At 36.0% G+C, this 23182-nt stretch overlaps 2 protein-coding genes and 1 long non-coding RNA gene across 4 annotated transcripts in view; 1 reads left to right on the top strand and 2 right to left on the bottom strand.

Annotated features, from left to right (window-relative positions):
* The window catches only part of LOC307154527 (polymeric immunoglobulin receptor-like), a 104577-nt gene that overhangs the window by 59869 nt on the left and 21526 nt on the right, over nt 1-23182 (bottom strand). The window lies entirely within an intron of this gene.
* The window catches only part of LOC307154564, a 70246-nt gene that overhangs the window by 36015 nt on the left and 11049 nt on the right, over nt 1-23182 (top strand). The gene's annotated exons all lie outside the window — the stretch shown is intronic.
* On the bottom strand, nt 9830-16288 carry LOC307154723 (uncharacterized protein; the record flags this gene model as incomplete). Its single annotated transcript, XM_079864808.1, has 7 exons — nt 9830-9992; nt 10166-10337; nt 13256-13325; nt 13411-14393; nt 14644-14752; nt 16033-16147; nt 16230-16288. 7 exons carry the CDS (start codon nt 16286-16288, stop codon nt 9830-9832), a joined length of 1671 nt encoding a protein of 556 aa, XP_079720934.1.

The raw sequence follows: 23182 nt of genomic DNA on the forward strand, positions 1-23182 counted from the left end.
GCATGATGGGAGCCATAAATGGGTTTTGATCGGTGGCACCCAGAATGCACTGCAACATGCTTTATTATTGTCACCATTGTTGAGATTCACAGGCTGATTATTGATGTCTGTGTGTCCAAATAAAACATCTTTTGAACAGAATTTTTAAGAAATATTTTTAATTCTATAGAAAATGCTACAAACCGTATGCTATAAAATCACTGGGCTGCTGTAATCAACAAGGCAAACCTAACTCTCTAAATTTTAGTCCTCTGTAAGTCACTTTGAATAAAAGTGTCGGCTTAATGACTAAATGTAAATGAGTTTAGTGATTCAGGTCAATTGATGATTATGTCAAAACATAACCAACACCACCTGATCACCTTTTATCTTTGTTCATCTGACTGTTATCACTCAGATACAACAGCCAGACAAAATTGAAAGTCAATAGTTTAAGGGTCAAGAGCCCAACTAAAGCAAACACTGATCATCATAACGGTAACTTAAAATTAGATTTTCTCCTTCAGTGATTCTGCTTGTTAACATCAGGTGTCTTCAATAATACTTAATCATCACACAATTAATAACTTAATTATCTCATTAATTTTAACACTCTTCAGTGTTCATTTAACACTCAAATTTTAACACTTTAACCCTTTGAGTGTGGATCAAATAAACTCCCAGGAGAGTTTATTTAACACTGGAGTTTTTGCTGTGTAGGATAACATTCTCTTAAAACATCCTCAAAATGTTACAGTTAAAATGTTATATCTTAGTTTACATTTAACCTTATAGAAACATTATTTGAACTGAAAAAACATCCTTAAAACATTCTTTGAACATTACATTCAAATGTTTTCTTTAAAACATTAACAAAACTTGTAGGGAATGTTAGCCAACGATCTGAGAACGTTCCCTGCTAGCTGGGACACTACAGGCTGTTAAATGTAACACTGAATCAGTGTTGGCGTTAATGAGATAATTAAGTGATTGAATAATGATTGAGCATTATTGATGAACACCTGCTGTTAACAAGCAGAATCACTGAAGGAAAGAGAAACACAAGAACTACAACTGACTTCCAGCCACAGCCTTAAATTAAATCAGCTGAAGATAAAATACATTAACTCTCTCAAGATCTGATTAAACAACTCCACAAACAGCATTACCAGCTTCACTTATTACTAACCAGACTGACTTTATTTCTGTCAGACGTCTACAGAAGTTCTTATTGAGAATTAACAGAGGTAAAGATATTGATGATTTATTGAAAATAATAGTTTTATTTGATGTTACCATTATTGTGACCAGTGTTTGCTTTAGTTGGGCTCTTGACTGTTTAGCATTACTTTTTTTCTAGCAGCTGTATCTGTTTGTTAATAGCGAGAACAGCAAGAGAAAATGCAATCAGATGCTGTAAACTGTTTGATGATAAGAATATAATCATCATTTAGTGGTTTAGCTCACTGATATTATGTGTGATTTTTATGCGGATGACATGCTATTCATTTTGTTTTATTGTTCTGATTTTATAGCAAGAGATCTAACATAGTTTAATCAGAACGTCAAATGATAGATTATGAATCTCGACAATGGTGACATGCTTCATGCTGCGATGCATTCCGGGTAGGGCTGGGCGATTTAAATCGCGATATTGTTATGCGCATCTCGTCAGTAAAGCCGGTTCCTTGATTAGTAGTAAATCACCATCACCTGCTTTCAGATGGAGCGGCATTTACTACAAAGAACCGTAGTTAACTGACAAGCTGAGCCATATCGCATTAATATCGCGGACGTATCGCCAGCAATAATTAATGCGATATGGCTCAGCTTGTCAGTTAACTACGGCTCTTTGTACACAGCAACAACTCCAGTGTTAAATTAACACTCCTGGGAGTGTATGAGTCCACACTCAAGAGTGTTTAAGTTAATGAGATAATTAAGTGATTAATTTAGTGATGATTGAACATTATTGAAGACACCTGATGTTAACAAGCAGAATCACTGAAGGAGAAAATCACAAATTGTAAGTTACCGTTATGACGATCAATGGTTGCTTTAGTTGGACTCTTGACCCATATATTATTAACTTTAGATTTTGTTTGTCTGTTGTTTCTGAATTATAATCACCAGTTGAACAAAGAAAAAAGTGATCTGATGGTGTTGGTTATGTTATGACAATCTTCATTTGAACGTGATCACTGAACTCATTAAAATCCTTCTTTCTGACTTCGATTTATGTTGTTGGTTAGTGAATCTGCATAAATGCCCAGAATTGTTTATATAATATAAAGGATTTCTTAAAAGTTGTTTAAAAAAAAAAATCTTTCTTTTAGGCACACACAGATGTCAAGATTCAGTCTATGCATCTCAACAATGGTGAGCAGCAGAATATTCAATTAGGAAAAGTAAATTACATAGACAATTCAGATCATAATTTATTCATAATGCAATGCATGATGGGAGCCATTAATGAGTTGTGATTGGTGGCAGCCACTGCAACATGCTTTATTATTGTCACCATTGTTGAGATTCACAGGCTGATTATTGATGTCTGTGTTTTCAATGAATTTATCTGAATGTCTTTTTATCAGAACAATGTTTATTAAATATTTTGAATTATAAGTAAAGTACTGATAATCATAGGCTGAAGAATCACTAAACTGCAGCTAACAAGTTAAACCAAACTATCTCAATAAGTTTCCTTTTTCAGATCACAGCATGATTATGTCAAAACATAACACTATAAGATAACATTTTACTTTGTTCATTTAACTGTTATAAGTCAATAACAGCAGACAAACAACAGTAAATATTAAAGTAAACAGAATGTTCTAGAGCCCAACTAAAGCAAACACCCATCACCTTAATGGTAACTTACAATTTGTGATTTTCTTCTTCAGTGATTCTGCTTGTTAACATCAGGTGTCTTCAATAATGCTCAATCATCACTAAATTAATCACTTAATTATCGCCTCAGCCCTAAATGCCGCTTCATCTGAAAGCAGGTGATGGCGATTTACTACTAATCAAGGAACCGGCTTTACTGACGAGATGCGCATAACAATATCACGATTTAAATCGCCCAGCCCTAATTCCGGGTGCATCATAAAAATAAAAAAAAAACGTATCCATGGCTCCCAGAATGCATTGCAGCATGAAGCATGTCACCATTGTTGAGATTCATATGCTGATTCTTGATGATTCTCTGTGTGCAATTTTTTTTCTTTGGTTTGGTGTGCATTTTAGATTCCCAGTTGCGCAGAATTAAGTATTATGCTGCACACAACTAAAAAATGTTGATGTGATTGACGATAAGAATATGATTGTCATATAATGGCTTAACTCAATGTTATTATGTGTGAGCTTTATGTAGGGTGATATGTTATTCATTTTGTATTATTGTGATTCTACAGTAAGAGATTCAGCACAGTATAATCAGAACATCAAATTATTTTTAACCTCCTCAGTCCCCGTGTCCACATATGTGGACATCGCTGTCAATGAAAACCTAATGCTAAACAGTCAAGAGCCCAACTAAAGCAAACACTGGTCACAATAATGGTAACATCAAATAAAACTATTATTTTAAATAAATCATCAATATCTTTACCTCTGTTTATTCTCAATAAGAAATTCTGTAGACGTCTGCCAGAAATAAAGTCAGTCTGGTTAGTAATAAGTGAAGCTGGTAATGCTGTTTGTGGAGTTGTTTAATCAGATCTTGAGAGATTTAATGTATTTTATCTTCAGTTGATTTCATCTAAGGCTGTGGCTGGAAGTCAGTTGTAGTTCTTGTGTTTCTCTCAATAATGCTCAATCATTATTTAATCACTTAATTATCTCATTAACGCCAACACTGATTCAGTGTTACATTTAACAGCCTGTAGTGTTCACACTGAGCAGTGTTCATTTCATCTGGGCAAACCCATGTGGGGCCAACATGGAAACTGAGGACAAAATTGGCTGCGTCCCAGTTAGATAGCCCAGGGCAAACCCATTTGGGGCCCACATGGCTGTGCTGGCTGGGTTGAGCAAGTTTTTCACATAGGACTGTAATCAATTGTTATAAGTTCCACTTTATTATTCTCCTGCTTTTGTATGAAAATAAATATTACAATAACATGAAGTAGTAAGTGAACACACTTCTCATAATTTCACTTTACTTCCCGTCTCCATTTCCCTCAATTTCCACATTCTCGCTCTCTATTGAAGTATTCATGAATACGTTTAGTTTGCATAAACTACAGAAAACACTCACACTTTACTTGATCATTAAGCTCATGTTTTTAGTCAATGATTAGAGTTGAATTAAATATATTACATTTCTGTCTGAAAGATACTATTGCTGTACATTCTATATATTTGTAAAGCACTTTTCACCCTGTACAGATGCACTGGGTAAAGGGAAATTGCCATATAATACACATATGTACAGGTGCTGCTATATGAGAAAATATATATTTGTACACATGAACATGCAGTAGACAGAACGAGATAGTGAGGTTGAAGATCTGTATTATGACTAGGGCTGTGCGATATATATCGTGAGATTGTTATGCGCATCTCGTCAGTAAAGCCGGTTCCTTGATTAGTAGTAAATCGCCATCACCTGCTTTCAGATGGAGCGGCATTGACTACAAAGAGCCGTAGTTAACTGACAAGCTGAGCCATATCGCATTAATATCGCGGACGTATCGCCAGCGATACTTAATGCGATATGGCTCAGCTTGTCAGTTAACTACGGCTCTTTGTACACAGCAAAAACTTCAGTGATAATTTAACACTCCTGGGAGTGTATGAGTCCACACTCAAGAGTGTTTAAGTTAATGATATAATTAAGTGATTAATTTAGTGATGATTGAACATTATTGAAGACTCCTGATGTTAACAAGCAGAATCACTGAAGGAGAAAATCACAAATTGTAAGTTACCATTAAGGTGATGGGTGTTTGCTTTAGTTGGACTCTAGACCATTATATGTTTATTTTAGATTTTATTTGGCTGCTGTATCTGAGTTATAACTGACAGATAAACAAAGAAAAAAAAAAGTGATCTGATGGTGTACACAGCAAAAAGTCCAGTGTTAAATTAACTCTCCTGGGAGTTTATATGGCTCCAGAGTCAGTGTTAAAATATGAGTGTTAAATTAACACTCAAGAGTGTTAAAGTTAATGAGCTCATTAAGTGATTAATTGAGTGATGATTGAGCATTATTGAAGACACCTGATGTTAACAAGCAGAATCACCAAAGGAGAAAATCTAATTTTTTAAGACACCGTTATGGAGATCAGTGTTTGCTTTAGTTGGGCTCTTGACCCTTAAACTGTTAACATTAGATTATCTTTGGTTGTTGTATTTGAGTTATAACTGCCAGATGAACAAAGAGAAAGTTGATCAGGTTTTGTTGGTTATGTTTTGACATAATCATAATTTCACCTGAATCACTGATCTCATTTAGAGATTAGAGATTAATCTCTGACTTAAATGTATATTGTTGATTACAGCATCACCGTGATTCTGCAGCATAAGATCTTTTTTTCTAACTAGTCTAAAGGATTTCTTAAAAGTTGATCTGATAAAACAAATCTTTCTTTTAGGCACACACAGACATCAAGAATCAGTGTATGAATCTCAACTATGGTGACAAACAGAATATTCAATTAGGAAAAGGAAATTAGTAAGACAATTCAGATCATAATTTATTCATACTGCAATGCATGATGGGAGCCATTAATGAGTTTTGATTGGTGGCACCCAGAATGCACTGCAACATGCTTTATTATTGTCACCATTGTTGAGATTCACAGGCTGATTATTGATGTCAGTGTGTCTACATTAATTAATTGTCTAAGTCTTTTTATCAGAACAATTTTTAAGAAATATTTTGGATTATATTGATAATGATAAAAATCATTTGCTGTAGAATCACAGGCTGCTATAATCAACAAGGTAAATCTGACTCTCTAAATGAGAGTTGATATTCAGGTCAAATTATGATTATCAAATCATAACCAACACCACCTGATCACCTTTTCTCTTTGTTCATCTGAGAGTTATAACTCAGATACAACAGCCAAACACAATTTAAAGTTAAAGCTTTATGGGTCAAGAGCCCAACTAAAGCCAACACTGATCTCCATAACGGTGTCTTAAAAAAATAGATTTTCTCCTTTGGTGATTCTGCTTGTTAACATCAGGTGTCTTCAATATTGGTCAATTATCACTCAATGAATCACTTAATTAGCTCATTACCTTTTAACACTCTTGAGTGTTAATTTAACACTCATATTTTAACACTGACTCTGGAGCCATATAAACTCCCAGGAGAGTTAATTTAACACTGGACTTTTTGCTGTGTAGGTTATATTATGACAATCATCATTTGAACTTGATCACTGAACTCATTAAAATCCTTCTTTCTGACTTCGATTTATGTTGTTGGTTAGTGAATCTGCATAAATGCCCAGAATTTTTGATATAATATAAAGGATTTCTTAAAAGTTGCTTAAAAAAAAAAAATCATTATTTTAGGCACACACAGATGTCAAGATTCAGTCTATGCATCTCAACAATGGTGAGGAGCAGAATATTCAATTAGGAAAAGTAAATTACATAGACAATTCAGATCATAATTTATTCATACCGCAATGCATGATGGGAGCCATTAATGAGTTGTGATTGGTGGCAGCCACTGCAACATGCTTTATTATTGTCACCATTGTTGAGATTCACAGGCTGATTATTGATGTCTGTGTTTTAAATGCATTTATCTGAATGTCTTTTGATCAGAACAATGTTTATTAAATATTTTGAATTATAAGTAAAGTACTGATAATCATAGGCTGAAGAATCACTAAACTGCTGCTAACAAGTTAAACCAAACTATCTCAATAAGTTTCCTTTTTCAGATCACAGCATGATTATATCAAAACATAACCGACACTATAAAATAACATTTTACTTTGTTCATGTAACTGTTATAAATCAATAACAGCAGACAAACAACAGTAAATATTAAAGTAAACATATAATGGTCTAGAGCCCAACTAAAGCAAACACCCATCACCTTAATGGTAACTTACAATTTGTGATTTTCTTCTTCAGTGATTCTGCTTGTTAACATCAGGTGTCTTCAATAATGCTCAATCATCACTAAATTAATCACTTAATTATCTCCTCAGCCCTAAATGCCGCTCCATCTGAAAGCAGGTGATGGCGATTTACTACTAATCAAGGAACCGGCTTTACTGACGAGTTGCGCATAACAATCTCACGATATATATCGCACAGCCCTATTATTTAATCTCTGTTCTTCTGTGATGTGATTAATGGTGGATGTGATTCTTACCAGAAATCATCAGCAGAGTGAAAGTCCAGATGATCTTCATTCTTCTCTCTTATTAAATGATCTTCTCTGTTGTTAGTAGATTCAGTTCTTCTGAAGCTCTCGATGTGTGTTCAGAAGAGTTTTGAGTGTTTCTTTCCTGGTTGAGCTGAATGTGCCACACAGCAAAATCCCCAGAGTTAAATTAACTCTGTTCAGAGAACATTTGGTCCCTCTCTACAGAGAGTTAAAATAACTCTGAATCAGAGTTAAAGGGTACATAACATGCACAGTTTCACCTAATCTCATGTTAATCTTGAGTACCTATAGAGTAGTACAAAGCAAAAACTCCAGTGTTAAATTAACTCTCCTGGGAGTTTATATGGCTCCAGAGTCAGTGTTAAAATATGAGTGTTAAATTAACACTCAAGAGTGTTAAAGTTAATGAGCTAATTAAGTGATTCATTGAGTGATAATTGCACTGTAAAAAAATCACCCGTAAATTTACAGTAAAATACTGGCAGCTGTGGTTCCAGCCCTTTACCGTAATTTTACGGTTTCAACAATGCTGTAATTTCACAGTAAAGTACTGCAGCTGTGGTTACAACCTTTTACTGTAATTTTACGGTTTCAACAATGCTGTAATTTTACAGTAAAATACTGGCAGCTGTGGTTCCAGCCCTTTACCGTAATTTTACGGTTTCAACAATGCTGCAATTTTACAGTAAAATACTGGCAGCTGTGGTTCCAGCCATTTACCGTAATTCTACGGTTTTAAATTTTACGGCTGTTCTTTAATTTCACTAAGTACTGGCAGTAAAGGTTCCAGCTATAATTTATAAAAAAGTTTTAATATAAATACTGTTTTCTATTTACTCTATTGTCCGATATCTATTAACATCCCTATATGTAGCATAATGTATACAGACAATCTAAACAGACATTTTACTCAATGGAATAAATGAAGAAAATAGATTATGGTACAGTATTGTTTCCCATTTATTTAAAACATCTAACAGGTTAACAAATATATTAACAGTTAAGGGGGGGAAAAAAGTCACAAAAAAAGGAACCAGTAGGCAAAAAGAAGAAACCTTACAAAGAGGGAAGTCCGGTTTTGAGAGGACAAGAGAACCAATTGGTGGAAAAAAACGTATGAAAAGGCAAAAAACAGCCAACACGTCCCACATCAGCTTTTGTTCTGTTCCAGAATCCAAATCTGAGGAAAGAAAAAAAAAAGAAAATCTTAGTGGTAAAATAAATCACATGGAAAAAAATAGTAATCACATATTCTACGAACACTTTTAAAAGAGACATAAAATGGTCATGTTATTGTACATAACTAATCTTAGAGAGCAAATGATGGTGTAATGTTTGTTACAGCATAGATGAAAAAAAAATAAAAAACAATCTTGACAGAAAGATTATGGGGTTAAGACAAAATGAGAAAGTTTAGCTGTGTGTAACAGATCAATGAACAACCATCACAAAACAAAAACATTTGTGGTTCATAGAGGTAACAAGGTAGTCACTTACAAAATGTACATTTTTATTACACTGCACTGGCTAATGGGATGTGTTTAGTAAAGTCATGAAAGATTATAATTGTTTGTGTAGCTAGCTTAAACATTTTGTGTTTGTCTATACATGTGACTGATGAAGACATTTTATGACCAATTAATGCAGAAAACCATCCAATTCCAAAGGGTTCAGATACTTTCACTGAATATGAATGCAGTTAAAGGAGAACTCCGGTCAATTTTAACATTGAGCTAATTTTTTTGTAAATTTGGAGTGCTGTCAATACAGAGAACAACGACAAAAATCGGTGTTGCCTACACCGTGTTATCCTCTTTTTAAAATTTGCACCCTGTTGACTTCAATGGGGCAAGTTTTAAACCAGCTTTTAGCCTCTTAACATCCTTGATGTGTCATTACAAGTGCCCAGCTAATGTGAGTGATTCCTTCTGAGTGATCACGGGTGAATCTGACTGCAGTAGATGTGCAAGATATTAATAAAAATGATGTTATTTCAGCTAGCGCACATACCTGTATTTTCTTCCTGTTTTCGGTCGAAGCCCATAGTAATCGATTGTCGAGTTCACACGCATAGGTTTAGTTACCTATGATCATGCGCCCGAACTCGACAATCGATTACTATGGGCTTCGACCGAAAACAGGAAGAAAATACAGGTATGTGCGCTAGCTGAAATAACATCATTTTTATTAATATCTTGCACATCTACTGCAGTCAGATTCACCCGTGTTCACTCAGAAGGAATCACTCACATGACCTGTGCACTTGTAATGACACATCAAGGATGTTAAGGGGCTAAAAGCAGGTTTAAAACTTGCCCCATTGAAGTCAACAGGGTGCAAATTTTAAAAAGAGGATAACAGTGTAGGCAACACCGATTTTTGTCGTTGTTCTCTGTACTGACAGCACTCCAAATTGACAAAAAAATGGAAGCTTTTAGGAAGCTGCACAAATGTGAGTGTCAGTGGGCATTTAAGTTTAGTTACCTAGACGAAGTTCCATTCAAAATCGATGAGGTTCTTCAGGAGAGAAGCAACTTTGGGATTGACTGTGGTGGACTTCTTGCTGACAAGTTTTCCAGTCTTCTTTGAAACCACCTTGCCTCTGCAGGTCTTCGAACCTCTTTCAGGGTTTATCCCAATGAATCGTCTAAGGGTAATACAAAAAACACACCCACACACACACACATTAAAAAAGAAAACTTACAAAATCTACCTTTTATCAATTTAAATATTGGATTAAATATACATTTGCTAAATTAGGGAGCAATAAAAGAAAATAATAAACCAATTTAAAGGGTACTATAAAAGGTGATAAAATACCTTTGAATGAATTCCAATGTGCCACATGCCTCCTCTGGATACTGAAGATTGAAGATGTAGAACATTGCAAACATGGTTGCTATTCCAGTCAGAAATTTAGGTTGTATGCCCTCACAAACAACACGACCCTCTAGGGTAACCATCCAGCGTTCAGTGCAGTTCTCTGCCCTCCCTGAAATGAATTTTATTTTTTTCAAATTATACACAACACTTAAAATAAGTTTACACAATATTCTTAATTTTCTGATTATTTAGGAGTGTATGACTTTTTCTTTATCAGAACACTGTGGCGAGTGGGACGAGGTCGAGGGATGTGAGAGAATGGCGCAAAGACCGTTCATCATCAGCGTGATTACTGATGAGTGACACCTGCGCAACGCACCGGTCTCGTAGCTCTCACAGAGGAGCGGAAGCATAAAAGGAGTAGCAACGACAGTGGAGATCAAGAGAGGAACAGGCCTGATTTTATGTTGGGTTTTGTTTCTGTTTTATGTGGCCAGCAGTCGTCCGTGAGGGGCTGCTGGCTTATACTTTCATTTTTTTATTGGTTTATTTATTAAAATAATTTAATGTTTGCTGCTTCCCGCCTCCTTCCCATAACAAAACCCAACATAAAATCAGGCCTGTTCCTCTCTCGATCTTCATTGTCGTCGCTCCTCCTTTTATGCTTCCGCTCCTCTGTGAAAGATACGAGACTGGTGCGTCACGCAGGTGTCACTCATCAGTACCCAGCCAGCACAGCCATGTGGGGCCCAAATGGGTTTGACCTGGGCTATCTAACTGGGGCCCAGCCAGTTTTGTCCTCGGTTTCCATGTAGGCCCCACATGGGTTTGCCCAGATGAAATGAACACTGCTTAGTGTGCACAGTACAGGCTGTTAAATGTAACACTGAATCAGTGTTGGAGGTAATGAGATAATTAAGTGATTGAATAATGATTGTGCATTAATGATGAACACCTGCTGTTAACAAGCATAATCACTGAAGGAAAGAGAAACACAAGAACTACTTCCAGCCACAGCCTTGGATGAAATCAACTGAAGATAAAATACATTACATCTCTCAAGATCTGATTAAACAACTCCACAAACAGCATTACCAGCTTCACTTATTACTAACCAGACTGACTTTATTTATGTCAGACATCTAGAGAAGTTCTTATTGAGAATTAACAGAGGTTTAGATGTTGATTATTTATTTGAAAGTAAGTAGTTTGATTTGATGTTACCATTGTGGCGATCAGTGTGTGCTTTAGTCAGGCTCTTGACTTTTTAACATTTGTTTTTCTCAGGCAGCTGTATCTATTTGTTATGGTGAGAACAGCAAGAGAAAAGATAATCAGATGCTGTAAGCTGATTGATGATAAGAATATAATCATCATGTAGTGGCTTAACTCACTGGTATTATGTGTAAGATTTGTACAGGTAGTATGTCATTCATTTTGTTTTATTGTTGTGATTCTACAGCAAGAGATCCAGCAGAGTTTAGTCAGAACATCAAATGATTTTTAAAACCCCATTTACACGTGTTGGACTACTGAAAGTTCTACTTGCACACAGACATCAAGAATCAGCATATGAATCTCAACAATGGTGACATGCTTCATGCTGCAATGCATTCTGAGTGCATCATACAAAACTTATCCATGGCTCCCAGAATGCATTGCACCATGAAGCATGTCACCATTGTTGAGATTCATATGCTGATTCTTGATGTCTGTGTGCGAGTAAATCTCACAGGAGCCCAAAATATGTAAATGGCGTGTTAAAAATCGTTTGATGTTCTGATTAAATTCTATTTTTTTTTTTTTGCTGTAGAATCACAACAATAAAACAAAATGAATAACATAGTACCCGTATAAACCTCACACATAATCAATGAGCTAAGCCACTACATGATGATTATATTCTTATCATCAATCAGCTTACAGCATCTGATTATATTTTCTCTTGCTGTTCTCACCATAACAAACAGACACAGCTGCCAGAGAAAAACTAATGTTAAAAAGTAAAGAGCCTGACTAAAGCACACACTGATCGCCACAGTGGTAACATCAAATCAAACTATTACTTTCAAATAAGTAATCAACATCTAAACCTCTGTTAATTCTTTTCTGTAGATGTCTGACAGAAATAAAGTCAGTCTGGTTAACAATAAGTGAAGCTGGTAATGCTGTTTGTGGAGTTGTTTAATCATATCTTGAGAGATGTAATGTATTTTATCTTCAGTTGATTTCATCCAAGGCTGTGGCTGGAAGTAGTTCTTGTGTTTCTCTTTCCTTCAGTGATTATGCTTGTTAACAGCAGGTGTTCATCATTAATGCACAATCATTATTCAATCACTTAATTATCTCATTACCTCCAACACTGATTAAGTGTTACATTTAACAGCCTGTACTGTGCACACTAAGCAGTGTTCATTTCATCTGGGCAAACCCATGTGGGGCCTACATGGAAACCGAGGACAAAACTGGCTGGGTCCCAGTTAGATAGCCCAGGTCAAACCCATTTGGGCCCCACATGGCTGTGCTGGCTGGGTAATCACGCCACCGGACTTGCGTTGTTCTCTCATGTCCCTTGACCTCGTCCTGCTCGCCACATACACAAATAAATTAAGGAAATTAGAGCTCTGTTTATGCATGCAATGGGTCCCATCCTTTTGAAAATTCAAACAGCATATTATGGCATCATTACAGTAATCCACACTATTCCTGTCCATCAGTTTATGTTTTCAAAGCTAAAATGATACATGTTGGGAAGAAACAAATCCATTATTAATATTTAATTATTAACTGTCCTGTTAAATCAAAACACAAATAATTTGTGGCGCTGTGTCAGATTACTCGCATCCATAACATAATATGGCACCAGTTCACTTGCATCGTATAAATCTGTAAAACAGCAGATATCATTCTAAAAATCTTGCTGTGTTCTAGTGAAAAAGTCAATAATCAAAAGTCAAATAATTCTTTGATGGCCTGAGGGTGAGTAAAATATCACATCATTTTCATTTTTGAATGAACCTTTCTTTCAAAAGTACTGCCTTTGCAACCAATCATTTATCACATCTGCACTAGTTATGACATACTTACCACATAGAATAAGACGAGGGCTGGCAGGTAGATTTGGCATCTTCTCTACATCAGCTGCAGTCGCAGAAACCTGAAAGAGAACAAAACAATTAGAATGGTAGATAAATAAATTAGATCAAATGAAACAAGAAACAAAAGATTTAATAAACACTCACATCTGCATGTAATATCAGGCCACTTTCACTCTCATTGAAATGTGCCAGAAGAAGCTTGATGACCAGGTCTGCAATTTCAAGGTTGTCTGCCTGGGACAGGACATCCTTCATGTTTGTGTCTTTTGGTCTGCTTTTAAAGTACTCAGGAATGGTCTTTCCACATTCTTCCATTGACATCTCTAGAGTGCGCAGTATGTCAATTTCAGTAAGCAAGTGAAAATGGGCACAGATGGACCTCTGGTTAAAAAGGTAAGGCCACTGGCACCTTATGTCGTCAACGGAAGGAGATGGTGTCGAATTTAAAAGCTGACGCTGCAGACAGAATGTTGTTTTCATTAGATTTTCTACTTCTACTTTCTCAAATCCAGCAGTTCCCTCCTTGCTGTAAATGTCTTGTAGTCGCTGACGTTTTGCCTCTATGGTTTCCGTGGTTTCTTCTGGTGGGAGATGTGGCTGAAATCTCACACACCCGTAAGTGTCAGTGGGTCCTCGTTTGCATCCAGACCTTGTCATGGTTCTTCTATGATGGCCAAAACTACTCTCACGATTTAGATTTTCCACACGTGTCTTCACTTGCAGTAAGAGAGATGTATACCCTCCTGCTATTAAAGCACCATTTGGAAACTGGTCCGCAAAGCTGTTAGGGTACTGCCTAACAATATTTTGGCAGACTGTAATACATTGAGAGCGCGTGGGGTTAAGCTCATATTTGCGGATTTCGTCGACTAGGACTCTCACCATCTGGCGCCGTTCAGCAGGTTTGGGCCTCTTGCCTGCAGAAATAGCTGATTGGATCTCTGGTGGCATTCGGTCCCAAGAGACCTGGAAAGTTGTGGGCCATGTCTTGGAAATGTCTGGGGAAAATGACCTGCAAGCTTGGCTGTCAGGTGTTGGACTTGAAAGAGGAGAGGATGAACTTGACTGACTGTAACTTGAACATGGGCTGGAGATGGCTTGTAGGTCTAGAGTAATCACTTCAGTTTCTGATAAAAGCACAGAGAATTAACATTATTTATAAACTCTAATGATGATACCATGTACAGTGTCACTATTTTGTCTCAAAAAATATTATACATTTACACATTCATGTAAACTAAAATTTTAATTGGCAAACACCATTAAAAGGACCTCATATATATAATAAAATGTATTTTAATCCTTACTGTCTGTAACATTTACATTTGTATGGGCAGGTAACGCTCATTAACTTTATAAGCTTAAACGTTACGTTACCTGATTTAAAAACTTGAAGAAGCTTTCTAAGCTGAATAACTGGCAAGAGATCTTGAAGGTCATCTTTCTGAACATACTGCAAATCATTTTTGCTTTCTAGACCAGAGCTCTGAACACAGCAAAAAGTCCAGTGTTAAATTAACTCTCCTGGGAGTTTATATGGCTCCAGAGTCAGTGTTAAAATATGAGTGTTAAATTAACACTCAAGAGTGTTAAAGTTAATGAGCTCATTAAGTGATTAATTGAGTGATGATTGAGCATTATTGAAGACACCTGATGTTAACAAGCAGAATCACTGAAGGAGAAAATCTAATTTTTTAAGACACCGTTATGGAGATCAGTGTTGGCTTTAGTTGGGCTCTTGACCCTTAAACTGTTAACATTAGATTATCTTTGGTTGTTGTATTTGAGTTATAACTGCCAGATGAACAAAGAGAAAGTTGATCAGGTTTTGTTGGTTATGTTTTGACATAATCATAATTTCACCTGAATCACTGATCTCATTTAGAGATTAGAGATTAATCTCTGACTTAAATGTATATTGTTGATTACAGCATCACCGTGATTCTGCAGCATAAGATCTTTTTTTCTAACTAGTCTAAAGGATTTCTTAAAAGTTGATCTGATAAAACAAATCTTTCTTTTAGGCACACACAGACATCAAGAATCAGTGTATGAATCTCAACTATGGTGACAAACAGAATATTCAATTAGGAAAAGGAAATTAGTAAGACAATTCAGATCATAATTTATTCATACTGCAATGCATGATGGGAGCCATTAATGAGTTTTGATTGGTGGCACCCAGAATGCACTGCAACATGCTTTATTATTGTCACCATTGTTGAGATTCACAGGCTGATTATTGATGTCAGTGTGTCTACATTAATTAATTGTCTAAGTCTTTTTATCAGAACAATTTTTAAGAAATATTTTGGATTATATTGATAATGATAAAAATCATTTGCTGTAGAATCACAGGCTGCTATAATCAACAAGGTAAATCTGACTCTCTAAATGAGAGTTGATATTCAGGTCAAATTATGATTATCAAATCATAACCAACACCACCTGATCACCTTTTCTCTTTGTTCATCTGAGAGTTATAACTCAGATACAACAGCCAAACACAATTTAAAGTTAAAGCTTTATGGGTCAAGAGCCCAACTAAAGCAAACACTGATCTCCATAACGGTGTCTTAAAAAAATAGATTTTCTCCTTTGGTGATTCTGCTTGTTAACATCAGGTGTCTTCAATATTGGTCAATTATCACTCAATGAATCACTTAATTAGCTCATTACCTTTTAACACTCTTGAGTGTTAATTTAACACTCATATTTTAACACTGACTCTGGAGCCATATAAACTCCCAGGAGAGTTAATTTAACACTGGACTTTTTGCTGTGAAGTTTTGAAAGGATCTGTTGTAGAACATCTGAGGATAGGTTAGGCAATGCCCCCAAAATGATGTCTTGAACCTCATTAATCCAGTCAGACATGGGTCTATAGAAAGAGAAAAGAGTGATGAAGAATTAGTACAGGCATGCCACACACTCTGTACTCAGGCAATGGGTAATAATCTAACAGATTCTCGTGTTTTACACAGCACACTCTCTCGGCTGGCGTAATACTGTAAACACCCATGTTAGAAACCAGTACAGCCTGATATTCCTGGGTAACAAAATGTACAGATGTACCCCGATGAACAAGAACTAATTTGATCTTTCCAACTACAAGCTCTTCATCATCTGAGTCTCTGATCAAAACAAACATGTTTTTTTTGTATTTTGTACCTCTCAGTGTAATATCATTGGCAACCTCAGTGTTTACAGCCTCAAAATTCATATGCAAAACTGCCGTTCCGATCTCCTCACTGTATTCAGTAGAATAAAATTCAGTGCTTTTTTCCAGAACAATATCTGGTGGAAAGAAGTTGCCAGCATAAAGGTATGCCTGAAGAAGCTGATGTTTCTCTGCAAGCGTTTGACAAAGATTCTTGAAGTTATGTGATTTCCGAGCACACTGCTTGAAATATGTATGCTTGCTTTCAAATCTTAGCGTCCACAAACGGATTAGAGGGCCAAAGTGGAAAATCAGTTCAGGATAATGAGTAATGTAGTGGTGCTTTGGTTTCAGTGTGTGATTTGGAAATGCTTTACATCTAGTGTGCAGGTACACAGCAAAATCCCCAGTGTTAAATTAACACTCCTCAGTGTTTATATGTGTCCACACTACAGGGTGTTAAAAATTAACACTGAACAGTGTTGAAGTTAATGAGTTAATTAAGTTAACACTGAAGCAGTGGTGAAGTTAATGAGATAATTAAGTGATTAATTAAGTGATGATTGGCCATTAGTGGTGACACCTGATGATAACAAGCAGACTCACTGAAGGAAAGAGAAACAAGAACAGAAAAAAAAGAAACACAAGAACTACTGACTTCGAGCCATTATTGCACTTATTATTTTACCAGTTTGACTTTATTTCTGTCATACATCTACACACTGTCTTATTTAGATTTAACAGAAGTTTAGATGGTAATGTTTTATGGAATGCTTCGTTTCATGTCACCATTATGGTGGTCAGTGGTTGCTTTAGTTGGGCTCTTGACACTTTATTATTAAACATTAGTAGTTCTCTGGCTGCTCCGACTCTGTGCTTATAAAGCATATGTGTTGTGGCAAGAGAAACTATGATTTGGGCTGTGTTTCCTGAAAGCATCACAAGCCTAATTTGATCGTATAGACCATTTGTTGCAGTTGGTCTTCAATCAAGTTAAGTTTAAGATGCTTTTGGAAATTCAGCCCTGGTTATGTTTCAATGATGAAATTACTAGTGACCTATTTCAATGATGTCACCCATCATTATAAACTGATTTATCCAATTGTTTTATTAATTTTCCACTAAAGTAGTTACTTCCAGCAATGTTTTAAAGATCTGAATGATTTAAAATCACACACAGACATCAAGAATCTACATATGAATCTCAACAATGGTGACAATCAAACAAATGCTTAATGTTGCAATGCATGATGGGAGCCACCAATCAGAACGCATCAATGGCTGACATCATGCATTGCAGCATGAATAAATTATGCAGCTGAATTGTCCTGTAATTTTCATTGTTTTTTTCTGTTTGCTTTTATTTTGCTATTGTTTTGTTCTGACTTTAGTAGCTTGTTTTGTGATGTTCAGAGTTGATCTGTTTGTCACTAGTTTGTTTATTGTCACCATTGTTGAGACTCATATGCTGATTCTTGATGTCTGTGTGTTTAAACACAGTAACTTCTTTGCTCAAAGTATTTTCAAATTTTTTTATATTGCTGTTGGATCTCAAACTGTAGAATCTCAGAGCTACAACCACCAATACTAAAACAAGACATCAAGCATATAGTCAAAGATTTAGACTCTGAATGACAACAGTGAATCAGGTCACTACATGATAATGTTTTTATCATCAAAACATATTGTGAGCAAGTCATGTTTTCTCTTGCAGTAACAAATGTGCTTTATAAACACGGAGTTGCAGCAACCAGAGAAAAACTAATATTGAAATATGAAAAGTGTCAAGAGCCCAACTAAAGCAAACACTGACCACCATAATGGTGACTTGAAAAGAAAAATTCCATAAAACAATACCGTCTAAACTTCTGTTAAATCTCAACAACTTTTGTCGATGTAGAAAAGAAAATAAAGTAATAAAAGTCAGTTTGACAGAAATAAAGTCAAACTGGTAATAATAAGTGCAACAATGTGTAATGACTCGAAGTCAGTAGTTCTTGTGTTTCTCTTTTTTCTGTTCTTGTTTCTCTTTCCTTCAGTGATTCTGCTTATTAACATCAGGTGTCACCACTAATAGCCAATCATCACTTAATTAATCACTTAATTATCTCATTAACTTCAACACTGCTTCAGTGTTAACTTAATTATCTCATTAACTTCAACACTGTTCAGTGTTAATTTTTAACACCCTGTAGTGTGGACACATATAAACACTGAGGAGTGTTAATTTAACACTGGGGATTTTGCTGTGTACTCATTAATCAAAACTTCTAGGTAGGCTATCTGCCCTGCAGAAATAGCTGGTGCACATATAAGCTCTACTATTTGTCGAAGCTGTAACACCAGCTGCCACACCTCATTTTCAGCTGGACATTCAATCTTATCTCCAATCAAAACTGGAAGCATCCTAAGTAAACACCAGTTTTGCACTGCATGGCCAGACAGTTTATCCCCCCCTGGAGAAAGCTCAGCAGGTTTGTCATTAGCATCACAACCAAAGTATGAGAACTGACTTATTCTGCGATTTAATTCCTGGTAAGTGAACTGCTTATCCACAGTCACAAGGTGTTTTATGTATAATGCTACATCACATGATGCAACACCTTCAAATATGTCATGGCCAAGACAAGGTGGTAATCCAGGTTGGCATACATGAAAGTAACTTAGACTATTGAACAAAGAGTCAAATTTGATTCCTTCAACTGCACCTGAATCAGAATCCCTCTCAGCATGCTCTCTATATGAAACAACAGTGCGTTTAGTACCTTTGGATAGAGGATCTTTTTGAAAGGTCTCTCTGTCAATGTTGCAATATCTGCAAAAATGAATACTCTTGGAGAAATTCTCTACAAATCCACCTATACAGTGTGAGCCCAGGTTGTCCCCACAAATTGCAGTTAATGTTCCCAGGAACACTTGTCCGTCGGGCAAAGTAACACCACCTATCTCAAGATCTTTAAGATCTTTAATGAGTGGCTGGAAGATTTTTTCTTGCCCGAAAAACTTAAAATCTTGTTCTCTGCAAATCAGAACAAGTTGCATCTGGTCAATGCTTGACCTATGATGCGGAGGAATGTCTGTAAGGGTGGCGTATACACAGAGTAATTTGTGTTTTTTCCTGCCAGATCCAAGAGGGTTGGCAACTTCTAATGCATCCTGGTAGAGAATTATGCCAAAGGACGAAGGCTAATTTTTTAGCAAACTATTTTCTCTCATAATGTTGCCATCCCACACATCACGAAAAACATCTTTACGAGGAACACTGTAGTACATTTGTTTATGGTGTTCTCTTACTGTGTCAATTTGTAACAGAGAACTGACAGTTTCCTTGATTGGAACATATTGTGCAAAACACTCTTTGCCTGCCTCATTTTCTCCAAGACAGACTGGAACTGGTGCTATGTGATTAAAATTACTTTTGAAATAGGTTTTTCGTCTCTGGTCAGTATAAAGTACCTGCGAATTGTAAGTCTGAAAGAGGTCATCACTTCGCAAAACATCAATAATAGCACATATATCCCTTTCGGCAAGCTGTAATGCAACTAATTTGTCTCTTAACTTGAAAAGCAGATGTTCCTTACTCATTTCATGAATTTCTTGAAAGTGACTAACAATTGTTTGAATTACAGATGATGGAAGTAGACATTTAGCTTGTAATTTGAGATAAAATAAAGCAAGATGTCTCAAAAACAATGCTTCGTCAACACTTTCTGCACTGTCATCTTGTTCCATACTATGGCTTTCATCACATGGAGCCTCATGTGGTACTTCTGACAGGTGGTCAGAGCTCTCAGACAGGCTACCAGGATTAACAGAAACCAGATTTCCCTCAGAACAATCACGATGTTTTCTAGACAAGTGTGCAGTAAATGTGGATACGTTGGAAAACACTTTGCCACATCCCTGAAATGGACATGGAACTATTTTCCCCTCCTTAATATGCATCTTTAAATGCATGTAAAAGCTTTTCAATGACTCACACTTGACCTGACATAACTCAACATGACATGTTAGGTCAAATGAGGTGAAGATCCTAGCACTATACTCAGTTTGGCTTTTTCCATGTCTATAGCTGTGAGACTTAAAGGCCTCAAACTTTCGAAATGTTTTTTTGCAACCAGGCAGAGCACAACTAAAAGTTATATTGGAAGCATGTCTGTGAATTCGCATGTGCCTTACAAATGCACAAATGGTGCTGCATGCTTGTGCACAAAGTTTGCAAGTATACATGGCGTGCCGTGAAACTCACCAAAGATTAGGGCTCAGTAAAACATCAAGTGAATGATTCCTAGAAAAAAAGAAGAAAAAATTATTATTTCGTCATCTTAAACAAAGCAAAGAAATTCGACGTCGAGCACGGTGAACATTCAGCTGAGTGTAAGGCCTCAGCTGTTGAGAACTGTCTATCTACAAAACGTGTTTCGCGCCGAAAAGTCGAGAATATCCGCCTCGTCTTTCAAAAAGAACCTCTTTGACTTTTTAATACTATATAAGTTACTTGTGAATTTCACAAAACACGCAGGTAACAGCCTACTCGCAGCACTAAATCGAAAAAATATACATAAATATCTATTTTGCTTTGAGAATTTTAACAGCTTTACATTATTTGCATGGAAACTAAACAAATTGACCACTAAATTTTAATTATTATAATGGATCTGGATATTTCGAGTAGTTTTGTAATTATTCTCCATTTTATGTGCATGAGATTATGTGAATAACGTTACCATTAATGCATCTTGTAAGATTCGCATCATGTAACATTAAGTTACTGAATCAGAAATTCATGTAAATCGAGTTAAAGGTAACTACAAATGAAAGCCAAACTAATTTATAAATGGTAACTTAACTTTAATCAAGCAAATAGTTCGCCGTGATAATCGGAGCTCAGAGAACATTCATTTGCAGGCGAAATGCCTCAACCGTTGAGAGCTCTGTCGACAAAACGCGATTCGCGCTCAGTAACCAGCACAGTCAAAAATACCTCGTGAAAAAGGCGATTGTACAGGTTGGGAGCAACATAACAGACTAAACAGTAAAGACATAAACTTACCTTGAACAGTGTCCTTCTTTAAGACCATAGATGAATGTTGCGAACTGCTTTCTGTTCGAAAATAGACTGCGTAGTGCGTTGAAGATGCCCCGCCCCCACGTGCTATTTTTTACAGCCCAATACTGCTTTTTTCCAGAAACAAATGGGTTTACACATAAATGCTGTAAATTTACGACAAGTAATTAATTTATGGAACATAGACTGTAAATTTACAGGATTAAACTGTTTATTGAAATAACAGTATTTTACTGTTGGAAATTCACTGTATTTTTACAGCAATTTTTAACAGTGTGACCAATATTGAAGACACCTGATGTTAACAAGCAGAATCACTGAAGGAGAAAATCTAATTTTTAAAACACCGTTATGGAGATCAGTGTTTGCTTTAGTTGGGCTCTTGACCCTTAAATCATTAACTTTAGATTTTGTTTGGCTGTTGTATCTGAGTTATTACAGCCAGATGAACAAAGAGAAAAGTTGATCAGGTAGTGTTGGTTATGTTTTGACAATCATAACTTAGCCTGGATATAAACTCTTATTTAGAGAGTTAGGTCTACCTTGTTGATATACAGCAGCCTGTGATTCTACTGCAAATTATTTTCATCATTATCAATATAATCCAAAATATTTCTTAAAAAATGTTCTGATAAAAAGACGTAGAAAATGCTTTTATTTGGACACACATACATCAATAATCAGCCTGTGAATCTCAACAATGGTGACAATAATAAAGCAAGTTGCAGTGCAACCAATCACAACTCATTCATGGCTCCCATCATGCATTGCGGTATGAATAAATTATGATCTAGTAATTTCCTTTCCCTAACTGAATATTCTGTTTGTCACCATTGTTGAGATTCAAACACTGATTCTTGATGTCTGTGTGTGCCTAAAAGAAAGATTTGTTTTATCAGAACAACTTTTCAGAAATCCTTTAGATTATTTAGAAAATTCTGGACCTTATGCTGTAGAATCACAGTGATGCTGTAATCAACAATATACATCTTAGTCAGAGATTAGACTCTAAATGAGTTCAGTGATTAAGGTCAAATTATGAGTATGTCAAAACATAACCAACACCACCTGATCAACTTTTCTCTTTGTTCATCTGGCAGTTATAACTCAGATACAACAGCCAAACAAAATCTAAAGTTAACAGTTTAAGGGTCAAGAGCCCAACTAAAGCAAACACTGATCTCCATAACGGTGTCTTAAAAAAAATAGATTTTCTCCTTCAGTGATTCTGCTTGTTAACATCAGGTGTCTTCAATAATGGTCAATCATCACTCAATTAATCACTTAATTAGCTCATTAACTTTAACACTCTTGAGTGTTAATTTAACACTCATATTTTAACACTGACTCTGGAGCCATATAAACTCCCAGGAGAGTTAATTTAACACTGGACTTTTTGCTGTGTAGTGCATCCTTAATATCTCAAAAAAGTGTTTAGTTTTATTATATTTAGAAAAGAAAAATACAGCTTTCCGATTCTCTCCGGAAAAAGCCGAGCTCCTGGAGGCGGAGTCAAGCGGTAGTTCTTGATTTCCAGCAAAAGACAGAAATCTGATCCAGTTGTACTTACATGAATTGGGTCTTTTATCACTGGGACCGCTCCACGTTTTAATAGCAAACGATTTTCAAATCCAGCGTCGACCTGAGCCTTGTTAATAAAACATTCGTCACTGAAACGACCAGAACAC

The sequence above is a fragment of the Squalius cephalus genome (assembly GCF_949319135.1).
Source record: "Squalius cephalus genome assembly, chromosome: 2".
NCBI classification, from domain to species: Eukaryota; Metazoa; Chordata; class Actinopteri; order Cypriniformes; family Leuciscidae; genus Squalius; species Squalius cephalus.